This window comes from Arachis ipaensis, chromosome B9, assembly GCF_059453495.1.
Source record: "Arachis ipaensis isolate K30076 ecotype BB chromosome B9, ASM5945349v1, whole genome shotgun sequence".
Taxonomy (NCBI): domain Eukaryota; kingdom Viridiplantae; phylum Streptophyta; class Magnoliopsida; order Fabales; family Fabaceae; genus Arachis; species Arachis ipaensis.
This window is the reverse complement of record NC_142444.1, coordinates 67,945,270-67,969,392: the sequence shown is the minus strand read 5'-3', so window position 1 is coordinate 67,969,392 and position 24,123 is coordinate 67,945,270. Positions and strand designations below refer to the sequence as shown.

General features: G+C 35.7%; 1 protein-coding gene across 2 annotated transcripts; it reads left to right on the top strand.

The window, feature by feature from the left end:
* Positions 1-11,229: 11,229 nt before the first annotated feature.
* Positions 11,230-23,688, top strand: LOC107618253 (myosin-11-like). Of its 2 annotated transcripts, XM_088499519.1 has the most exons (37): positions 11,230-11,385; positions 11,881-12,024; positions 12,112-12,257; positions 12,342-12,498; positions 12,614-12,672; positions 13,254-13,413; positions 13,489-13,638; positions 13,745-13,881; positions 13,961-14,107; positions 14,218-14,319; positions 14,472-14,529; positions 14,614-14,715; positions 15,006-15,043; positions 15,269-15,395; positions 15,476-15,646; positions 15,767-15,898; positions 16,015-16,124; positions 16,249-16,309; positions 16,520-16,697; positions 16,804-17,009; positions 17,096-17,215; positions 17,963-18,061; positions 18,258-18,479; positions 19,412-19,551; positions 19,805-19,907; positions 20,039-20,098; positions 20,182-20,448; positions 20,544-20,699; positions 20,777-20,983; positions 21,068-21,211; positions 21,549-21,619; positions 21,726-21,825; positions 21,929-21,985; positions 22,090-22,146; positions 22,245-22,325; positions 22,397-22,479; positions 23,148-23,688. In XM_088499519.1, exons 1-37 carry the CDS (start codon positions 11,230-11,232, stop codon positions 23,269-23,271), a joined length of 4,632 nt encoding a protein of 1,543 aa, XP_088355645.1. In that variant the 3' UTR covers positions 23,272-23,688. The 2 variants fall into 2 exon arrangements, with proteins under 2 accessions (XP_088355645.1, XP_088355646.1); XM_088499520.1 differs by lacking the exons at positions 11,230-11,385; positions 11,881-12,024; positions 12,112-12,257; positions 12,342-12,498; positions 12,614-12,672 and adding an exon at positions 12,875-13,050.
* Positions 23,689-24,123: the final 435 nt, after the last annotated feature.

Genomic DNA, 24,123 nt, shown 5'->3' with positions numbered 1-24,123 from the left:
GCCGCTCTGTGGAGGCCCAGAGGGGAACGCGAACCAGGAGCCTCCGTGTCGCGCCACCGATCTGTCACCGTGCTGCTGCGTCGCCGTTGATAAAGCTTCTGCCACCACCGTGAACTGCGAACAGAGGAGAGGGAAAGAGAGGAGTTCGCGAGGGAGAAGAGGAAGCAGCGCTGCCCTTCATCACCGCTGCTGCCAAGGTTTGTGGAAGAGAGTGTCGTCATCGTCGTGGGTGGAGTCCACTGTCCGAGCCGCCACTAGAGAGAGCTGCTGCTACCATGTGTACAGAGAAGAGAAGCACCGCGAGAATCAAGGGAAGAAGATGCTGTTCTGCCTCTGCTTCTGGGTTTTGGAATCTGACATAAGCGCCACTGCCGCTGTTGGAGTTGATGTTGCTCTGGCCTTGCTCTGGCTCTACTCTGAATTGTTACTGCTGCTGTTTGGCTGATGCTGAAGCCTTCCACCATCACTGGAGCTGCTCAAAACCACCATGATCGCTACCCAGGAAACAAAATGAGTGCTGGAAATTTTTACTGAAGCTGCCCAAGAACACTATGTTTTCTGCGAAGGGAACAGAACAGATGTCAGAACCTGACAGAGTACTACTGTCGTCGATCGAAGATGCTAAAATTGCCGCTGTTGCTGGTGGCTTCGAAATACTTGGTTGTGGCATTTAGACTCTGCAATTTCGACATTGAGATAGGGGATTTATTTTTAAAGTCAAATGTTTTTAATTTAGAATGCTTACAAAGTTATTTGGATAAGTGAAAATGGTTAACAATGGTTAAGAATTTCTTAATTGACATGAATGACTTGAAATGCATTTGAAATTAGCTAGTTGTTGTGATTATTCTAAGCTGTGATTGAATTTAGATGCTGTTGTGAATAATGATTAATTTAGTATAATTTATTAAATTGAAATATGCCGAGTTAATTATTGAAAAGCTGTCGTATGGATAATTGATGAATTGAGTTTGGATTGTTGCTATGAATGTAATTGATTTTGTTGTTATGAGAGACTAATTGATAGAAATAAGCTTAGTTTGAGGTTATGAAATTTGGATTAAGTTTGATGATGTTTTAGTGTTTCAATTGGAGTATTGAATTCAGGTTATGACTATGAATGTCTTTGGGCTTTGTTGTGAGTGTTTGAAGCTGTAATTGATATTGGTTTTTCTGATTTTGATGAAATTATTGAAAGGTTCTGATTCTATGTGATTATACTAAATTAGTTGAGTTGTGTGGCTGTATTCTGGTTATTGAGAGTAAGTGCTTGTTGTTGTTTTTAGTTATCTAATGTATCGAATTAGCTGTGAAATTGACTTGTGACTAGTTAGAATTGGTTTTGGTAGTTGTTAATGTTGGTTCATGATTAATTAGAATTAAGTTTGAGAATTGTTAAAAGATTGAAGCTTGATTATTAAATTGACCTTTTCATGAAATCTGAATTTAGAGATAAAATAACTCTAAAAGTATAAGGATAACTTGTGATAATTGGAAACTATATGGAGCAGAATTTTTGGGTGAACATAATAGTTGGTTATAAGAGAACTGGAATTTTGTGAATATTACATACTCTATGTGTTTTGGTGTCAATTTTGCTAAGATTTTGTTTAAGTTAGGAGATAATGTGTTTTGGGTATTTAGAAAGTGAAAAACTGTTAGTCCTTTGGTTAAAATAATTTATGAATTGATCAAATTGAAGTTGGACTGATGGATTATGTGGGAGTTACGGATTATGGCTGAATTGTTAATTATTGCAGATTGTTAAATTTCTGATTGATTGAGAATCTGCTGTGATAATTGTTGAGAAAGGTTTGATGAGATGTTAAGAAAGAGGGAACCCGTAAGGGTGGTTAAGTCCGAGTTTTAGGGGAGGTGTTGCCAAAATTTTATAAAATCTGAGGTTTTATTTGAGAAGTTATTTTAAAAGATTTGAACTTGGAAAATTATATTATTTGAGTTTTATTTAGTTAAGAAAAGAATTATAATATTTTGAGTTCGATTTACCAAGGAAAGGCCTATGTTTCGAATTTAAGTTATTTAAGAAATAAATTATGTTTTGAGTTTGATTCAATATAGAAAAAAAATTATGATTTCGGCTTAAAGTAAAGGATTACCTTTTAGAGATTTGTGAATTTATATTATAACATTTGAGTTGAAATAGTAAAGAGAAAGATGATTTTCTTGAGTCTTTTGATAGAGAATTAAACTGGAAAATAGTTTTAAAGTTGGTTTGAGTTAAGATTTCTAAAGTAGAAATTATGAAATGATTTGATGATTAAGATTTTTATAGACAAATGCCTGAGGAATTAAGAAAGGTTTAAGGAAAATTATTAAGAATTTAAAAGGGGAAAAGAGAATGGGGACTGATATATGGATTGTTGAGTTTTAGAAAGGAAAATGAAAAGTGATAAAAGGCGGGAAAACCCCACGAACTGTTAGTTGTTTAACTACGGGGAAAATCCATGAATTGATAATTGGTTAAATTCGAGAAGTACCCACGAACTGAATGATCATTGATCTCGGAGAAACCTATAAATTGTTATTTGTTTTAAATGCGGGAAAACCCACGAATTGATAATCATTGATTACGGGAATAACCCACTAACTGTTATATGTTGTTCTCGGGTATAACCCATGAACTGAGGATCATTGTATTGTTGTGTATTAATCTCGGGTATAACCCACGAACTAAGGATCATGTTTGTTGTTGTATGTTGATCTTGGAGAAACCCACGAACTGAGGATCATTGTTTTGTTTGTGAATTGATCTCGGGGACGCCCATGAACTGAGGATCAATGTTTCCCCTTGTGCGTATATTATGGGGTCGGGCTTTGCGCCGACTGCCGGTAGTCACGAAGGAGTGGTATTCTTACCACCGACATATATGCACTAAGGACACAAAAGGGAAGCCATATCTGGGACTTGTTCCTAGGTAATGTCGGGCTGCTGGGTGTAAACCGACACGTGAACTCATGGCCTGCTTAGGACAGACATGCATCATAGTGGTTGTGCATTTGCATTTGGTTGTGTTTGCTTGTATTACTTCTCTGTGCTTATGTTGTTTGTTTTATTGTGATTTGTTTGTGTGTTGAATTGAGTTTCTTACTTGTGCCAGTAGTCTATGAATGTATAGAGATGATTAATAACTGTTTGTTGTGACTGAGAATCAATTATGTGGCTAAAAGATATTTAATATGACAAATTTTGTGATTCAGATCTGTTTTGGGTTTAGGAATTTAAAGAAAGTAATTATTTATCTAAAGTAAGATTAAAAAGTATTTCAAAGGGTTTGACAAAGATAGTTTATTAAGCAAAGTTAATTATTTGCATGTTAATCATTACTTTTACGGCATTCCCATTCCCTACTGAGAACGTGTGGTTTGTTCTCACCCCAAAATCTTCCACCCTTTCAGTGACACAGGTTCGAAGACACAATTTGAAGTTGCGGGCGATTATTGAATTTATTTATGAGTTAAGTGTATGAGTTAATTTTCTTTCATAGAGTTCCCTCGCCCTTATTGCTTAAGATTTTTATTTTATACAGAGGGATAGGATTTGTATCTGAGTTTTATTTGAAATCTGTTGTATGACAGATATTATTATTAATAATTATATGATTATTATTACTTTGAAATGTTTGATATATGATTTTGATAATCAAAAACAAAATTTTATGGAATTTTCTATAAAATAGAAACGCGATATCGAACTAAAGGCTCAATATTAAATAGTTAATAAAAGAAATAGGTTAGTAACTCCTTACTTTTGGTACGATCATGACGTACTGAAAGTTGGGTCGTTACATTGAACGCCACACAAGGAGCAATGTGGGCATTCAACGCCTAAGATGAGCAGCATAGCTGGCGTTGAACACCAAGGAAGGAGCACCTTGGGCATTCAATGCCCAAAGGGGAGAAACAAGCTGGCATTGAACGCCAGGGAAGGAGTCACTAGGGGATTCAACGCCCTACATAGAGCAGAAAGCTGGCGTTGAACGCCAGTCAGGGAGCAAAGGCTGGGCATTCAACGCCCACTGAGTACTTGCTGGCGTTGAATGCCAGAATAGGAACAACTTGGGAGTCTAACGCCCATTCAAGAGGAGCTTTGGACCAATTTTTTTCCCTTTTGGGCGTTCGACGCCCATTCTTGGCGTTGAACGCCAGAATTCGTCATCCCCTTCTAACACTCTTACCTTCTATTTTCAGTTCTCTTTGCTTGAGGACAAGCAAACTTTTTAAGTTTGGTATTGCAGAGCGAGCTCTAGGTCAATATTATCATCAATGGCACCAAGGGAAGCTGAATTATCTTCACAGAAGCGCACAGCCTAAGCAACCATCAGTACTAAGGTGGTTGAGTTTCATTCCCCCTTCCTTTCTGTTTTTCATTATTTCAGTCTATTTTCTTATTTCTATTCTGGCTTTTGCATGATCACTCTTAGGATTTTTCTTTAGTAGTTTATTTTCAAGTACTTCATGGTTATAAGATATCCAATGTATCCTCATCAAGCTTAAAAGAAAATTTTTATTTTTTCGAAGTAGTGAATGCATAATTTTCGAGTATATCATGACTTATCTCCAAATATTTTTTTTTTGTGGTGGCCTTGCATTGATTTTCTGAATGTATGAATTAACTGTGCACATTTGATAGTGAAGTTAAGTGTATTGGCTATTGAGGAACAGTGAATTTAGAAAAGTATTATTAACTCTCTGAAAAATCCAAAAATTGATTCTTGAAGCAAGAAAAAGCAGCAAAAAGAAAGTGGAAAAAAAAAAGAAAAAGAAAAAGGCAATAGCTCTTTAAACCAAAAGGCAAGAGCAAAGATCCAAGACTTTGAATATCAATGGTTAGGAGGGCCTAAAAGAAACAAAATCTTGGCCTAAAAAGTTCAAATGTGCTCCTCCCCCTAACTAAATGCTTGTGGTGTGAAAGTGTCAAGTGAAAAGCTTCAGACTGAGCAGTTAAAGTTGTGATCCAAAGTAAAGAGTGTGCCTAAGAACTTTAGACACCACTTTTTGCGGATTCTAGCAAAGCTGAATCACAATCCGAAAGGCTCGGTTAGGTGTCTGTGGCATTTATGTATCTGGTGGTAATATTGGAAAACAAAGCGTTTAAGGTCACGATCAAGACTCAAAAAGAAGTTGTGTTCAAGAATAAAAAAGAACTAAACTAGGAGAATCAATAATATCATCCGGATTCTAGTTCCAAGAGATGTCAATACTTCTGAGTTTCAAAGGAAAGAGAGGTGCCAAACCTATTCAGAAATCAAGAAGCTAATGGCCCCATTCCAATAATTGGAGCTAAGCTTCATTGAGAGCTCTGAGACTTATTGTAGTCCACTCTTCTTTATCCTATTTTTTTTTTGGTTGCTTGGGGACAAGCAACCGTTTAAGTTTGATGTTCTAATGAGCGGATGTTTTATACACTTTTTAGCACTATTTTTTATTGTTTTTGGTTATGTTTTATTAAGTTTTATCAAGTTTTAGTAGGTTTTAGTGTAAAAAAATCACTTTTTGGATGCTACTTTGAGTTTTTGTGGTTTTCCTATTTTTTTAGGTGATTTTTGGGTGATTCTGGCAAGTTTTGAAAAAGTCTAATTCAGAGGCTGAGAAAGGACTGCAGATGTTGTCCGATTCTGACCTCCGTGCATTCAAACGCGCATTTCTGGAGCTACAAAGGTCCAAATGGCACCCTCGCAACGACATTGGAAAGCTAACTTCCAGGGCTTTCCAACAATATATAATAGTTTATAATTGTCTTTGGAAATGAAGGCCCAAAATGGGCGTTGAACGCCCAACTATCACCCCCTTTCTGGCGTTCAACACCCAAAAGGGAGTAGCTTGGCATTTATTTGGACACCCACAAAGGACCAAGGCTGGTGTTCAACGCTCTAAGAGGAGTCCCAGCTCGTGATTACACCCCAAGCTCAGCCCAAACATTCACCAAGTGGACCCAAGAAATGGATTTTAGCACTAAGAGTCCAGTCTATCTTAATTTTGTAATCCCTAATTATTAGATTAGTATTTAAAGGAGAAGATCACCCTTGTTTAGGATCTTCTTCCCCCGCTTTTACTTTCGAACATTATTGTACAGTATGAGTCCCCAACCTCCTAGGTTAAGGTTAAGAGCTCTGCTTATTCTTATGGATTAATAATATCATTGTTCTATTTCAATCTATGCTTGATTCCATTCTAAGATATATCTTCGTTCTTCATCCTAATGAATTGGGAGTATAACTTGACCGTCATCCCTATTCTACATGGGTTCTTGCGAGTCCTTGACGGGATAGTACTGAACCACAAACTTGATTATACATCTCTTAGACGGCTAATTCACGACTTCGTTGGGGACTTGGAGACATCAGTTCAGCCGAGGTACGGCGCGATTAGGGCCTTTGTGGTATAGGCTAGAATCGTGAAGCAGCATTCTCTGATCCGGAAGATCCGACCTTGTCTGTGGCGTTTTGAGTAGGATCACCAAGGAAATGGACTGCTAGAGCTTCACCCCCGTTCAGATTGGATGACCACTGACCTGGCGTTTGATCTGAAGCAGAGGAGATTAATGACCACTGACCTGGCATTAGTCACTTACAGCCTGCAATGGAATGAATCATAAGAAGTTGAAGTAGACAGTGAGAAAAGTTGATCTAGAAGGAGGAAGCATCTCCGAAGCCTCAACCGTTCTCTTATCAATTGATTTCACATCTATCCAATAATACTTTATTTATTCTGTTTTTATGCGTTTTTCCACAATAACTATATTTTCTATCCGCCTGGCTAAGATTTACAAGATAGCCATTGCTTGTTCAAACCAACGATTTTCGTGGGATCGATCATCACTCACCTGAGGTATTACTTGGACGATCCGGTGCACTTGCCGGTCTATCTGTGCGAATATTGCGGAGTCAATTTCGTGCACCACAAACCATGGTTGTCAAGTCCTCTACAGAAGCTGAATATAGTCTTTTGATATTGCCACTTGTGAAGCTAGTTGGTTATCTTTCTTAATGGATTTCATTGGTTCGCCGCTTCAAAAGTCTATCACTCTATTCTCTGACAACCAGTCAGCCATTCACATTACCAATAATCCCATCTTGCATGAAAGAACCAAACACATTGAAGTTAACTGCCACATTGTTCGTAAAAAATATTTGTCTGGTCTCATTCATCTGATGCCAGTTCGTTTCAAAGACCAAGTTGCTGATTTTCTTACCAAAGCTCTGCCACTGGGTCCTTCTTTTACTAATTTTTCCAAGCTAGGATTGTTAGATTTATACAATTTTAGCTTGTGGGAGGATGTTACCTAGATTTTTTTATCAATAACAGATGTAGACTTATCTGATGTAATTTTTTTTAGTGGGAGTACATAAGGAGTACATAGTAGATAAAGTGTAATAACTCAATAGATATTTTTTAAGGGATTTTTCATGCTCTTCACCAATGAGAAGAACTTATTTTTCTCCATCTCTTAATCCCTTTTGGTTCATCAAACCATCAACATCACAACTTGATTTCTTCATCACCCAACAATTTGCAATCCGCTTATTATTTTTCGGGGTAAGTATGGTTTTGGTCCCAAAAGTTTAACGCCAGAATCGAAACCGTCCCTCATCTAATTTTCGACTTAAAATTGTCCTTAACGTTTTTTTCCGTATTAAAATCGTCCTTTTTAATAAAATTTTTTGTTTTATTCCTAAACTACCCCTATTCCTATTTTAATAATAAAAATTATAAAATTTAAAAAAAAAAAAGAGAAAATGCGTGTTGTGGGGAGGGGGAAGAAAATGCGTTTGGGGGGGGTGGTGGAAGAAAAGGGTATACGAAAGGAGAGGGGAGGGGAGGGGGAGGGGGATGGCATCGGCGAGCCTTCGTCGTCGCCGCTGTGAGCTCGTCGTCACCGCCACCTCCTCCAGAACTCTGATGATGATGACGATGAAGGGGGAAGGGAAGCCGCCGTCCCGCCGCCGCAGTCTCTCTGTCCCGCCGCTACAGCCGCTGCCTCTCTCTTGTCCAGATCAACTGCGACCCTCTCCCCTCCTTCTCTTCTTCCCTGTCTCAGATCTCCTCGAACGCTGTGACCTCGTCGTCGCCGCCGCCTCCTCCAGAACTCTGATGATGATGACGATGAAGGGGGAAGGGAAGCCGCCGTCCCACCGCTGCAACCGCTGCCTCTCTCTTGTCCAGATCAACCGCGACCCTCTCCCCTCCTTCTCTTCTTCCCTGTCTCAGATCTCCTCGAACCAGAGCTCACCGCCAGTGAGCCTCTCCTACTTCACCATGGTGCAGTAACGTGGAGTCTCCTTTGTTTCACCACCACCAGCGAGCCTCCCTACTTTCCCTCCATCAGTCCCTATCGCAGAAGGAATCAGAGCCACCACTACTTGTTACCCTCCATCCAGCCCCTTGATTTGATTCTGGGTTAGTTTAGCTGGATTTTAATTTCTATTAGTTGATTTTAGGTTATTGAATTGCTGAAAGTTGCTGCTGAATTGTTGTTGTTGTTGAATTAGCTTAGGTTATTGAATTTCTGTTAATGGTTAATTGTATACAAGATCCATGGTTGTTGTTCTTCTGCATCTGGTTGTTGCTATTGAATTTGATGTTGGTCCGGATTTTCCTAATCTGTTCTTGTTCTTGTTCTGGATTTTCCTAATCTGTTCTTATTTCTTATTCTTGTTTCTTATTTTGTTCTTGTTTCTTATTTTCCTAATCTGTTCTTGTTTCCTAATCTGTTTCTCATTTTTCAAAATTTATAGATTTTTTATTTTTGTAATTGAAGATAAATTTGGGTATTTTTAATTCTTGTAATTGGATTTTGTTAACTGTATCTAAAATTTTGAAATTTTGAGTTTTGTTAATAGAAGAAGAATTTTTATTCTGAAATTGTTCTGAATCTAGAATTGAAGAATTTGTTAATGGAAAAAGAAGAACAATTCTCCTGGAAGAAGAAGAACAAGAAGAATGAAATGGTGGAAAAAAAGGGTATTTTTGTCATTTAGAAAAAAATTTATTAGAAAGGACGATTTTAAAATGAAATGCAACATTAAGGACGATTTTAAATCGAAAATTACAAGAGGGACGATTTCGATTCTAGCAAAAAACTTTTGGGACCAAAACCATACTTACCCCTTATTTTTTCTTTGCTGTACGTGAGTATGTATCACCAATGTTGTTTAACTTTTTTAAAAAGAATGACAAATTGCGATTTTTGTTTTTGAAAATTAAAAAAACTTTAACATTAAAATCAGATTCTCCGATTTTTGTTTTTAAAATAAAAAAAAATTAAATTTAAAATTAGATCCTTCAATTTATAGTTTGTTTTGTCTCTTCAAATACATTTTACTATCCGATTTGATTAATTAAAAAAAATAATTCCATATAAAAAAACACTTAGACTTCTAATAATAACATATTATACATATATTTAATCCACATAACAAAAATTAGCCTTTACAAGCTCTTAATTAAAAAAAAACCCATAAATTGGATCATCCAATGTTTATTCCCTGAAACTTCAATTTTTGGACGTAAAACAAATTGGACCATTCCATTACTCTTTGTCTTTGCATGTTGGCAATGAACAAATTGTTGGATGTGATTTGTTGAATTATAATTTGAAAAAGTCTAAAGGAACAATAACTTTATTAAATTCTGATCAGTATGTAACTAATAAAATAAAAATGAATAATTTTACACAGATGAAATTTCACATCATTAAAAACATCATTTATGATTATTTGATAAATACAAATCACAAAAATTACATCCTAGCACTGCTCTTATTATTTTTTAAAAAAATTGCTCCATATCAGGGTAATACATGACCGGATACAATATCAGGGAATATATAACATGAACAATCCATTACTTAAAAATGAGCTCTCGTATCGTATGTCTGTTAATGGAAACAAAATATTATTATTAGTATTAATATATTGACGGATAATATTTGTGGGTAATAATATTGGCACTCCCCCAGAGTGTTTATCAATTATCATTGACATAGTTGGAGAGACAGAGAGAGAAGTTGATGAATGATGATTAGTGGTAGCCACGAGTTGGCGCGAAAGAAGAAGGTGCCGAAGTTGCAGCTCCTCTCTCTCTCCGTTGTTGAATCAACAATGTCGCTCACAGCCACTCGATCCACTCTTTTTTCATCTTTCTCTCTCCTTTCACTCTCTCACTCTCACATTTCAATTTCACTTTCTCCACCAAAAAACCATGCCGTTTCTCTTTCTTCTTCTTCTTCTTCACTTCTTCCGACACTCATAACACGTTTCCGTTTCACACCTAAAAAGAAAAAGAAGAAAAAAAAAAAAAACTGATGCGATTCGATCAATCGCTCATTGTTCGCTTGCTTGGTTTCTCTTCATGAACAACAACGCGCTTCTCGCAGCATCTCCGATTCAAGACCTCAAATAAATGGTGCGTTCTATAGTTTTCAGTTTTCGTAATGTGCTTTTGTTCCTCGCGTAATGCATTTCTCGGTTTCGTTCTTCATTTCTTTTCTTCTGTTATTCTGTAGCAGTTGCCATTATAGTTTTTAATTAAAGTTTATTATTATTGTTTTTTTTTAAATTGTTGTATGTGTTGTTTGTCACGTACTATGTTTAGGGGAATAATCGTTCTTATCAGAGTTATATTCAAAAGGTCTTTTTTTATTGTAAGGTGACTTATAATAAGCTAATCCAAACACGGAATAAGATATGATAAGAATGAGAACGATTCTCTTTCGTGCTTTGGAAGTGGAAATGATTATGTGAATGGGAATGGCAATGATCGAATGGAACTATGAACTGGCTGATCAAGAAAGAAGTCTTTCATGAACTGGTTTCTTTCAGTTTTTTGTTGCAATGCAAATTGCAAAACTAAGCTTAAAAAGTTCAAGGAATCTTTGTATTTGGATACAGTGGTCCTCCATGATCAATTCATTGCGTATTGTTTGCAATTGTGGAAGAGTGTCGGGGGAAATGATTGGAGATGGTTTTAGAAGCAAAATGATCAATCTTCGGTGATCAAGGTGTGGAACTTAGGCAGCAGTGCTGGAGGATCAAGCAATGGAACTTACAACACGCATATTAGTTCATTTTGTAATTTATAGTTCTTCTGGATGTCATTATGGTACAAATATGGACAAGACTTTTGTTGTCTTTTCTGGCAAGCAGGATAATATGAAAACAGTTACTTAACCTTACTGAACTCTTATATAAACTGTTTTGTCTAACAGAAATGATGAATTTGTACGTCCATGTGCAGGGGACTCCAGTGAATATTATTGTGGGTTCTCATGTCTGGATTGAAGATCCAGATATCTGTTGGATTGATGGACAGGTATCAAAAATCACCGGAAAGGATGCTGAAATTGAAACTACCAATGGAAAAAAGGTTTGTACTCTCTGCACATTCTTTTCTTCCTTCTCTTTTTCCTTTGTGTTATATATATATATATATATATATACACCGGTGTATACTATATTGGATATATTATAACTCTTCATTGGATATATATTTTATCGATCCAACTGTAGTCACAAAAATCTATGATGATCATCTATACTAGATTTCACAAACTTCGAACACCAATAAGCATGTAATGAACAACTCTTGATTTCAACTCTTATTTATGATTTTCAAAATATATCATTGAGTGTTTCTGTTGCATTCCTGTCATTTCTTCACTAACTAAATTCTAAGAAAATTCGGCAGATCTATTATAATTATTTTCGTACGTCTGGAGGCATTTTAATGCATTTCTTGGGGCAGCATTCATGTTTTCTCATACCGATACTGCTAAATGGAAATGACAAAATATTTCATAACTTAGTTAAGTAAAACATTACATCTGAATTGTTGGCTTACTTCTATTTTGGCTATTACAAGGTGGTTGCAAATTTATCAAAAATATATCCCAAAGATATGGAAGCTCCTCCTGGTGGAGTGGATGATATGACTAAGTTGTCCTATTTACATGAACCTGGAGTCCTGCAGAATTTGAAAGCTAGATATGAATTGAATGAAATATATGTAAGGCTTTCTACCTTTAATGTTATAAGATTTAGCTATGTTTGTTATAGGAAAAGTCGTTAACTATATTCTTGATTGCCATCACAGACATATACTGGAAATATTCTGATTGCAATAAATCCATTCCAAAAACTACCACATATCTATGGTGCGCACATGATGCAACAATACAAGGGAGCACCATTTGGAGAATTAAGCCCTCATGTATTTGCAGTTGCTGATGTTGCATATAGGTAAGCAGTAAATTGCTTCTTATTATCTAAATGTCATTCCTATCATTGAAGGAAATATTAAAATGGATATTTTGTTTTTATTAGGGCAATGATTAATGAAGGGAAAAGCAATTCAATTCTGGTCAGTGGGGAAAGTGGAGCTGGCAAAACTGAAACCACAAAAATGCTTATGCAATTCCTTGCTTACCTAGGTGGTAGGGCTGGCACTGAAGGCCGAACAGTTGAACAACAAGTTCTCGAGGTATGATTAATTCATAACACTCATGGTTAAACTCGATCAATATTCTCATTCTTATCTTTTTGCTGCTAACGTCTGATCTCATTTGAGATTTCTATACTAACTAATCCGAATGCAGTCAAATCCAGTTCTAGAAGCATTTGGCAATGCAAAAACTGTCAGGAATAACAATTCTAGGTGAGTCTTTCTTATACCTGGATAATAACGGACACTTTGGTTTTAGTCACCATTAATATCTGATTGATTACTTACCTTTTATGTCAGTCTTCTGACATGCAGGCAAACAAGGATTCCTTATGTCTCATTCTCCTTCTTAGTCTGATATTTTAAAGTACTTATATTGTAGGTTTTGTTTCATTTCATATTCATAATTAATTTCTAGTCACAAGGCCAAAAGTGAAGAGTAAATTGACGTTAATGAATAGTTAATGATTTTATTTTGCATATTATTCTTTCAAAAGGAAGGCGAGCCTTGGAGCAACAGTTGAGTTGTCTCCGTGTGACCTCAAAGTCACGGGTTCAAGCCATGAAAACTGCCACTGATGTAATTATCAGGTTAGGCTGCGTATATTACATCTTTTGTAGACAGCCCTTCCCCAGAGCCTGCATTAATGTAGGATGCTCGTGCACCAGGCTGCCGTTTTTATTCTTCTTTCAAAAAGAAGCATTTTTGTTAACATAGTGTGGTAGGTGATAGATAACTTCTAAAGCTATTACTAATGGTTGGCTTCCAATTCTCTTTTGTATTAATGGTGCAGTCGGTTTGGTAAATTTGTGGAGATCCAATTTGATAAAAGTGGAAGAATCTCAGGAGCAGCCATCAGAACATACCTTCTAGAGAGATCTCGGGTTTGCCAAGTTAATGATCCTGAACGCAACTATCATTGCTTTTATCTTCTTTGTGCTGCACCACAGGAGGTATGTTTCTGTCAAGCAATCTGCTTCTTATTGATTCTTTTAACCATATAAACACATTGGAAATTTTTCTGGCAGGAAATTGAGAGATACAAATTAGGAAGTCCTAAAACTTTTCACTACCTTAACCAGTCAAAATGCTATGAATTGGCTGATGTAAGTGATGCTCGTGAGTTTCTTGCCACCCGTAGAGCTATGGATATTGTTGGAATCAGCCAAAAGGATCAGGTATTTTGTTTCATGAGTATGAATTGGCTTCTTTCTTTCTAGCATATAGTGATATAGGATAATTAGCTTCTTAAGTTTGTGCTTTCCTCTGTTACCTATTTCTCAGGAAGCCATTTTTAGAGTTGTTGCTTCAATTCTCCATCTTGGTAATATTGACTTTACCAAAGGAAAAGAAGTTGACTCATCAGTTCCGAAAGATGACAAAGCCAAATTCCACCTTCAAACTACTGCTGAGCTTCTAATGTATGGATGTTGTATTATTACTTCCTCCCTCGATATGATTTTTAATTACCTTTAAGATGATTCTCAAATATCAAATCAGGTGTGATGCCAATGCTTTGCAAGATGCATTATGTAAGCGTGTCATGATCACCCCTGAAGAAGTTATAAAACGGAGCCTTGATCCCCAAAGTGCAACAGTGAGTAGAGATGGACTGGCAAAAACAATTTATTCTCGGCTGTTCGACTGGTATAATACTGAAAATGGACAAATAAGACCTATATAGTGTTTAGGTAGATACTGAGGATAATGATACGGGGTTCTGATTTTGATTCATGATGTATTTATGTGTTTAACAGGTTGGTGGACAAGATTAATAGTTCAATTGGACAAGACCCCAATTCTAAAACTTTGATTGGAGTCCTTGACATATATGGTTTTGAAAGTTTTAAAACTAACAGGTAATATATAGTTTTGGAGAATAGACATGCCTTCATGTACATGTTATGTATTTCCAAATATTGTACTGATTAGTGATGTTGAAAACAAACACCTCTGGTTGGTTTTAATTCAGTCCTTTTGTAACTTACTATCAACCTGTTATCCTCTGCAGTTTTGAACAGTTTTGCATTAATTTCACAAATGAGAAGTTGCAACAGCATTTCAATCAGGCAATGTCTCGGGCTACACTGCACTTCAAGTTTTCTTGTAAATGTTATTCCTATATTTAATATGATTTCGATGATGGATTTCAGCACGTTTTTAAAATGGAACAAGAAGAATATACAAAGGAGCAAATTAATTGGAGCTACATTGAATTTGTTGATAACCAAGATGTTTTAGACCTTATTGAAAAGGTTTTGTTTCTCCTATCCCACTTTGTTTAAGCAACTGAGGTTTCTTTGTTTGTTCTGGGTGTGAAAGCATTCAACATGTATGTTCTGGAATTATAGGAATACAAAGCTCATGCTTTTGATATGCTTGATGATGATATTTACAATGCTTCCTTTTTAATTATACTATTGTAGTTTATCCCAGAGTCCATAATTTAATTTGACCAGTTCAGCTTTTCCTTTCCTTTGGTTTATCCTTTCTCTGCCATCCTTTTTTTTTATTTTATTTTTTTAACATTGTTTTTCTTCTGCAGAAACCTGGAGGAATCATTGCTCTCCTAGATGAAGCTTGGTAAAACATTGTTAATTTTTCCTATGAAGAACTTCTTTTTCATTGGTTATTAGATGATTTAACTTTAACTTTTTTGGTTAGTAAAACTGGACATGAACTACTTCCTTAATAGCTTGCTAGATCCAGTCTTTCTCTCGCTGCTTTGATGCTACTGCTCCTTGTTGCATAACATACACAATCTACTTACTTAATTCTTAATTTTTCCCTGCCTTTCTTGTCTTTCAGCATGTTTCCAAAGTCTACGCATGAAACTTTTGCAAACAAGCTTTATCAAACATTTAAGAACCACAGGCGCTTTATTAAGCCAAAATTGTCTCGAACAGATTTCACGATTGCTCACTATGCTGGGGAGGTATGACTTAATTCTTATAACATTAGCTGCTGAAAATATGACATATTTGTTTAGTTGTTTTTTCCCTCAAAATTCTGCAGGTTTTATACCAGTCTGATCAATTTCTAGACAAAAACAAGGATTATGTGGTTCCTGAACATCAAGATTTGTTGAGTGCTTCCAAATGTCCTTTTGTAGCTGGCCTTTTTCCACCACTTCCAGAAGAGACATCAAAATCTTCCAAATTTTCTTCAATTGGTTCTCGTTTTAAGGTATCATGTTTTCTAGTCTTTGGTTCAATAATCACAATATATATATGTACAAGCCCATGCTTATGAAAAATAAACCACTTTCCTATTATCTGGAAGCTAACAATATTCTAAATGGTGCAGCTACAACTACAAAGTCTAATGGAGACATTAAATTCTACAGAACCCCATTACATCAGATGTGTGAAACCAAATAACCTCTTGAAGCCTGCTATTTTTGAGAATGCCAACATTATGCAACAACTTCGCTGTGGTGTGAGTATAATGTTACTTTTGTTTTCATTTCATCTTTGGATGATATTTATGTAAATCATATCTATAGTTCTTTATGTTTTCAACCATTCTGCTATCCCTAACCCTTGCCACTATAGGGTGTTTTAGAGGCAATCAGAATCAGTTGTGCTGGCTATCCTACTCGCCGCGCTTTTTTTGAATTTGTGAACAGATTTGGCCTTCTTGCTCCGGAGGCCACAGAAGCAAAGTGAGTATTTTTTAAGTATGCTTTTTATGTGAGGTGGTAGAAATTTGTTGCTTGAAGTGTTAAAGTATTTTTGTACCAAACTTAGGTTTTGTGCTAATTGTCAATTTGTTTCACCTATGAGCAGCTATGATGAAAAGACTGCTTGCCAAAAGATTCTGGAAAAGATGGGGCTTAGTGGATATCAGGTATCTTAAAATATTTCTGTATACTATCATAAAGATCTTAAGGACTTAGCTCCAACTATAATTCATGCACCTTCAACCTCTTCCTATGTCAATTCTCATTGTCTAATGTCAACATAGATCCAGAATGGTTTTACAAAATGCATCTTTGTATAATACATTCCTCTCCCGTATGATCACAAAGTTCATTTGATTGGCCGCCAAATTTAATAGATTGGAAAGACAAAGGTATTTCTAAGAGCAGGTCAGATGGCTGAACTAGATGCACGTAGAGCTCAAGTACTCAGTAATGCAGCAAAAAGTATCCAGCGGCGCATAAGAACTCATCAAGCACGTAATCATTATCTTGCGCTTCGAAAGAAGACCATATATCTGCAGTCTCGGTGGAGAGGTGAAATAACCTTACTAATTTGTTAGGATAAATGCAATCCTTTTACATTGCTTGGTCAATCTCCTTTATCTATATATATTTACTGTGTATAATATATTTTTTGTAGGAAGACTTGCATGCAAACTATATGAAAACATGAGAAAGGAGGCTGCTGCTGTGAAAATTCAAAAGAACACACGCAGATATCAAGCTCGGAGAGCCTACAAGAAACTTCATGTGTCAGCATTGACAGTTCAAACAGCTTTAAGGGCAACAGCTGCTCGCAAGGAGTTCAGATTTAGGAAGCAGACCAAAGCCTCCATTATTATTCAGGTTTTAGTCAAGTTCAATTTGATTTAGATCATCAACTTGGGCAATCAATATGCAATTTTTAAATCTGTTATCTAAAAAAATCGCAGGCTCGGTGGCGGTGCCACAAAGCTGCATTATATTATAAGAGGCTCAAGAAAGGGACAATAGTTACACAATGCAGATGGAGGGGACGTGTAGCGAGAAGAGAACTTAGGAAACTAAAAATGGTAAATTACTAGGTTTGCCATGATTCTTATATAACTGGTTTTAGAGATTCCATCAATACGTAGAACCTTTAGGAACATGTGACTAAATGTTTAACTGCAAAATGATGCTTCATATTAAGCAGGTTTATACAACCTGTATTATTATTCTTCTGTATCATTGTCATGATCACTCTATTGTAATGAAGTGTAAAACATGAAAACAAACAGCTACACGTTGTCTTAGGTGGGTTGGTTACATGGATTAGGCATTGCCATAGTTTGGCATAACAATCGTGCTTACATGTAAACTATTAAAATCTAAACCGTACATGAAATATAAAACAATCTAAGGGGAAAACAAATTCTTAGGATCTTCAAAATTGAAATTCCTTTAACTTTAGACTTAAGGTTTTAGAACTAGAAATATATTTGTTCTCTTTCTGTCTTTTTTTTTGGATTTCTTCAAATATTATCCTACATTTATTATGAAAAAAGTGAAACAGACACAATCCTTAAGGATAACTATTTTGGTTCTGAAATGAAAGCCTTGCAACTATATTTCTCTATATTTGTAATTTTCCATTTCTTTTTGCTGGTTTTGCGAAGGATGGGATCCAAATCTGACTCCACCTTCTTGTAATGAATTAAGCCACTTCTACAAGACTCATTCTGTAATATTCAAGTCAAATAAACATCAGTTTTTATTATTTTCCTGTTTATTGATATCTTTTTCTTGCCTAACTTGATGTCCTGTTCCACTTTCTTTAGGCTGCAAGAGAAACTGGTGCACTTCAAGAAGCGAAGGATAAGCTTGAGAAACGTGTGGAGGAACTCACTTGGCGTCTCCAGCTAGAAAAAGGATTAAGGGTGAGATATATATTTTGCAGATAAATACGACTTGGATGACTGTTATGTTTTTTGATCACTTAGACAATTGTGCATGTTGAAATAACACTTTACACTAATGGAAAATAAAAGGAAGTGCAAAAGACCAACCTTAGCTAGTTCCTAAACATTTACTTCATTCGCAAGCTCTAAACTAAACATGTGGAATCATGTGCAGACGAATCTAGAAGAATCCAAATCTCAAGAGATAGCAAAACTGCAGAATCAATTGCAGGAGATGCAGAGCAAATTTGAGGAGACCAATGCTCTGCTTTCCAAGGAGCGTGAGAATGCAAAGAAAATTAGTATAGAAGCAGTTCCTGTTATTCAAGAGAAACAGGTTATCGTTGAAGATACACAGAAGATTGACGCACTGACGGCAGAAATTGAGAGCCTAAAGGTAAGAAAATTCAGTCTTATTGGATATGATCCCTTGTTTTCAATGATGCATATCTTTCTGTGTATACTCTTTCCTTTAACATCAAAGATTGTGACAATATATATGTCAATTAGACATGGGATACATAATTCTTAGACAGGTTTACATAAACTCTTAGGCTTCTTTCCTTTTTCATTGGTTAGCTCAGAAATGAAGACAACCAATACAGAGTTTTGTATAACAATTGGGCAGAAAGAATTTCAATGTAAAGATGCTATTTTAATAGTAATTATTTTGTTCTAGACATCATATATTAATTGATGTCATGTAGATTGCAAACAGAGCTAAGTCATGCACTTCATCAGATATTTTCGGAATTCTATGATATGATATAGTAAATATAAGATGCTTTCTCTCTTTATAGATCCTGGATACAATGGGATGTCGAATGAAATGTTTTCCTCCTGCTGATTTCTGAAATAATACAGTACAAAGGTATTCATAGTTGATATAAGCTGACACCCAATGAAGTCTCTCCTTCACCAAACAGCCCTTTCAACTTTAAGTGCATAAAATGTACAAGTACACTTCAACTTTTTCTGAAAAAGATTTTCTTAGCTATCTTTGATGAGGTTGGTGAGGATCAAGGTTTAATTAGTAATCACTTGGCCATGGATTTCTTGTTTGATCTTGTTCTTGTAAAGGGGCTGTCTTATCCTCCTATATATTTGTATATGCCTTCTTTTTATCTTAACAATTCTTCCTTTTTCCAGAACGAAGAATTAAAAATAAAATACTTGTGCATAGTGTCTCTGACACAATTTATGTGTGTCAAAGACAAATCCCTGAATTAATAAGGGGCACAGTCTCTGTATGCTGATGTTGTTAACTTTTTGTCAGCACTTAGCAGCTTATCATATTTAAATGATTGCCTTGGCTTTTTCTTCACACAGACGTCACTCGAGTCAGAGAAACAGAAATCTAATGACTTTGAACAAAAATATAATGAAGCCCAAGCTAGCAGTGAAGAAAGAGGTAAAAAGTTAGAAGACACAGAGAAGAAGGTTCGTCAACTCCAAGAATCATTGAAGGGGTAAATAAACAAATCATCGAAACAAGCCATGTTGCAACTTTTTTACATTTGATTTCCAAAGACCAAAATCCCTGTGGAGAATTTATTTTGAAAAGTTCAATAATATCATGGACTAAAGTGGTCAGAAATTTATCTTTTCTTATATTCACATCTCACAGGAATCTTTGGTTAATTCCAAGTTTCATCTTCACAATAGATGTCATGCCCCTCATTCACTTAACTGGTTGACTGAAATCTTATAATATATGATCAGGCTAGAAGAGAAGATTAATAATGTAGAATCAGAGAATCAGGTTCTACGTCAACAAGCTGTATCGACCAAGTTCCTCCACAGACGCCAGAGCTCACTTGCCCAGGTTCTCTTCATAATGGACTTTTAAGCATGAAAAGCATATAAAGCTTGATGGTTGTTTGAAAAATTTTTTTTTGTTTTTTTTGTTTTTTGTTTTTTTTTTTTTTTTTTGTTTTTTTTTTTTTCTATCGACAGAGAGAGAGGGCTGCTGAAAGTGCTCATAATAGTATTGCAGTGGAGGGGAAGCCACAAGTGGTAACTAAATCCATTTTAAATGTTCATCTTTAGGTTTTGTGTATGTATGTGTGGACTTGATTTGTTTCTATGTCACCTGATAGACTAATCAGGAACTTCAAACTAGCCCATCAATGAACCTGAGGGAATCCTCTGAAGTGGATGATAAACCACAGAAGTCACTAAATGAGAAACAACAAGAGAATCAAGAATTACTCATTAGATGCATTGCACAACATCTAGGATTTGCTGGAAACAGACCAATTGCTGCCTGTATCATATATAAGTGCCTCTTGCATTGGAGATCATTTGAAGTTGAGCGCACTAGCGTTTTTGATAGAATCATCCAGACTATTGGCCATGCAATTGAGGTGTATAAAGTGCAACTTTCACATGCTTGTGTTCTCTTATTGTTGCTTTGTCACTTTCAACTCAATTAACTAAAATATTTCCATTTGTACTTTAGACCCAGGATAATAATGATGTCTTAGCTTACTGGTTATCCAATGCCTCGACACTTCTCTTGTTACTCCAACGCACACTCAAGGCAAGTGGTGCTGCTGGAATGGCTCCACAACGCCGTCGTTCTCAATCAGCAACCTTATTTGGGAGGATGACTCAGGTAAACACAACTTCATTTTAAACTAAAAATTTCCATAGTAAAGCTTTCATTTCTAAGATAAGTATACTCTTTGTCAGAGTTTCCGTGGAAGTCCAGCAGGAGTCAATCTGTCCTTAATTAATGGTAGTTCAAGTAGAGGAGTAGATACATTAAGACAAGTTGAAGCCAAGTACCCAGCTTTGCTTTTCAAACAGCAGCTTACAGCATATGTGGAAAAGATATATGGAATGATTCGTGATAACTTGAAGAAAGAAATTTCTCCCTTGCTTGGATTGTGCATTCAGGTATGACAATTCCTTCAGTACTCTAGTAACTGATTTATTGTGGATGCTTGTTATAAATTACACTGACTGTATGTGATGCTGTAGGCACCAAGAACATCCAGAGCAAGCTTGGTTAAGGGATCGTCACGTTCTGTTGCAAACACTGAAGCCCAGCGAGCTTTGATTGCTCATTGGCAGGGGATAGTTAAGAGCCTAGGGAACTTTTTAAATACATTGAAAGCAAATCATGTTAGTAAAATCTGACATCATTCTCTGTTTCTTTTTCTTTATACTACTTACATATGCATTATTGTTATAACAAAACTGCATGATTCTCTTGAAATTCTACAAAATTAAATAGCTTGCATATATTCTTTATTTTATTTTTTAATTAGGCGAGATTTTGAGAAAAAATTAATTTGGGAGGTTTACAGAAATTTAAGAGTGAATGACAGAATTTATGTATCTATCTTATTCTTATTGTTATTCTTATTATCACTGCCTTTTTCTTCTTTGGTACGTTGCTATATTTGCATTTGTTTAGTGTTCTTATGTTCTCTGAACACTCCCACTTCTAACCCGGCAGGTTCCACCATTTTTGGTTCGTAAGGTGTTCACGCAAATTTTTTCTTTCATCAATGTACAACTATTCAATAGGTCAGTTTGTTCTTCTCCTCTGTTTTCCTGGTTTAGTAGTTCGTCTCTACTTTGTGAATGGAGTTCTCTTTTTTATTGTCTTACATATTCATTTTTTTCACTACAGTCTTCTTCTTAGACGAGAGTGTTGCTCATTTAGTAATGGAGAATATGTAAAAGCTGGTTTGGCTGAACTAGAGCATTGGTGTTATAAGGCAACGGATGAGGTGCATTAATTTTATGATATTATCGTTCTCCATTACTAATAAAGTAAAGACATGTACTAACCTCACATCCTTGTGTCCAAACCCCACTACAAAAAACTTGCAGTATGCAGGTTCAGCTTGGGATGAGCTCAAACATATTAGACAAGCCATTGGATTTCTGGTATATGCCTTATCTATTCTTGGTTACATGTCATGAGCATGGTGCTTGTTTTGATGGTCAGATTGGAAAATTAGGTAAACTAATCTTTCCTGACCTCAATTTAGGTTATACATCAAAAACCGAAGAAGACACTGGATGAAATAAGTCATGACCTATGCCCAGTAAGTGCAAGATATTCTTTGTCAGAAGGTTAACTTTCCAGAATAGTTACGCTTCTCACTTGCCAGAACAGTTACCATTCTCAGTTCCCTATTTACAGGTCCTCAGTATACAGCAGTTATATCGGATTAGCACCATGTATTGGGATGACAAATATGGCACGCATAGTGTGTCACCTGAAGTAAGTTCGATGCTAACTATGTTTAAAGTTGTCTATGCATGAGACTCTTCCTTATTAATGTTTTTATCCAGGTCATATCCAATATGAGAGTGTTGATGACTGAAGATTCAAATAATGCAGTTAGTAATTCTTTCCTGTTGGATGATGATTCAAGGTACCTGATATGATTGTTTCGGTTTTCCTTGTGTGTTAAAACTGTCACTAGTAGTTGTTTTACTCACATTTTGGTACTGCTACCAAATGGTTCTTTAAGCTATGCTGCATGCCAATCAAATAGAAAACTGAAATAAACCTGCGAAACAGGACTGTTTCCAACAGCAATACCGTGATCCCTGACTGCACATTAATTATTTCTTTCTTTAATAAATTTTGTCTTGTACATGTTCCCGGGAAAAAAGAGTATTGATAGGTAGTGAACCCATAAAAGTGGGTAACCTTCTTTTATGGATTTAAGAAATACTTCTCGCAAAATAAAAATAAAAATAAAAATAAAAATAAACACACTGGATGAATAGGTTTCATGATTCATGTTCATGAGGCTCCCCCAAATTTTACAGACACAACCTAGATGAATTTGCCATGCTGCTATATAAACTACTTAGCTCATAAGTCGTAACCACACATTCATTAGGTAAAACTCATTTTGAAACCAACCCATTTTATGTATACAATATTGTTTTATGCCAAAGTAATTTCTTACTAAGTGATATGTAAAAATTAAAATAAGGACTAGTTTGACAGGCTTCTAGTTGTTAACTCGTCCTTTTGCACATCTAACCGTGAAATTATATGGAATGTTAACCATTTCAATCTATTTTGCAGCATTCCATTTTCTGTTGATGACATTTCAAAGTCAATGGAACAAATAGATATCTCTGATATAGATCCACCGCCACTTATACGGGAAAACTCCGGGTTTAGCTTTTTATTACCACGCCCAGCTTGACAGTTTCGACTGTAGAATTGGTCGACTGGTGTTCATACCCACCCACCAACAAGATATCAAGTCACATTCGGGTATATAAATTATATATAGTAATTTGTTGACTTTGGTTGTCTAAGAGACTAGTCATTGTATTTAACACACGAAATTTACTTCTTAGTAGTTTCAACAGTGGATGACATAAAAAGCATATGCTACTGCTTTTTTGGGGTGGAAGCTTAAAAAAAATGGCCAATAGCCTTTTTTCCATAGAATTTTCATTCTTTTTTTCTTTTCTCATTTCACCTTGTCACTTCTCAGCACCTTGCTTTGCTTAGAATAAGATTTTGTACGTAGAAGTTATAGGAATTTCATCTAATTATAGTTGTGAATGGAGAACATTGCTCAGGATATGCGGTAACAAAGTTAACTATTTATAGAGACCTGTCTGTCATATTTTTTCATTTTTCTCTTCTCTTTTCTTGGCTGTGTTCCAAATAATGAAGAATTGGCTCAGATTTTCAGCCACCTCCTACGATATCTTAACTACACATTCAGATTTGTTGATTTTAATTCCAAGTTTTGAGACGTGATAGATATTGTGGAATGGATGGAGTAATCTTTTTGTTTTGAAATTTGCATTACCTCAATTTCGATGCTGTTTCAGGTTTCTCAACTTAATTGAGCTGCCAGCACACTTGAAAGAAATAAAAAGGAAAGAAATCTAAAAAATAAATAAATAAAATACATAGAAAAGTTAGATAATCTAGTTGAATCGTAGTTCAAGTAGAATTAGATCTTCCTTTTTTAAACAGGTTTTGAATTTGAGCCTCTTTGATAGATATATATATATATATCAAAGAGAGAGAGAGGTTG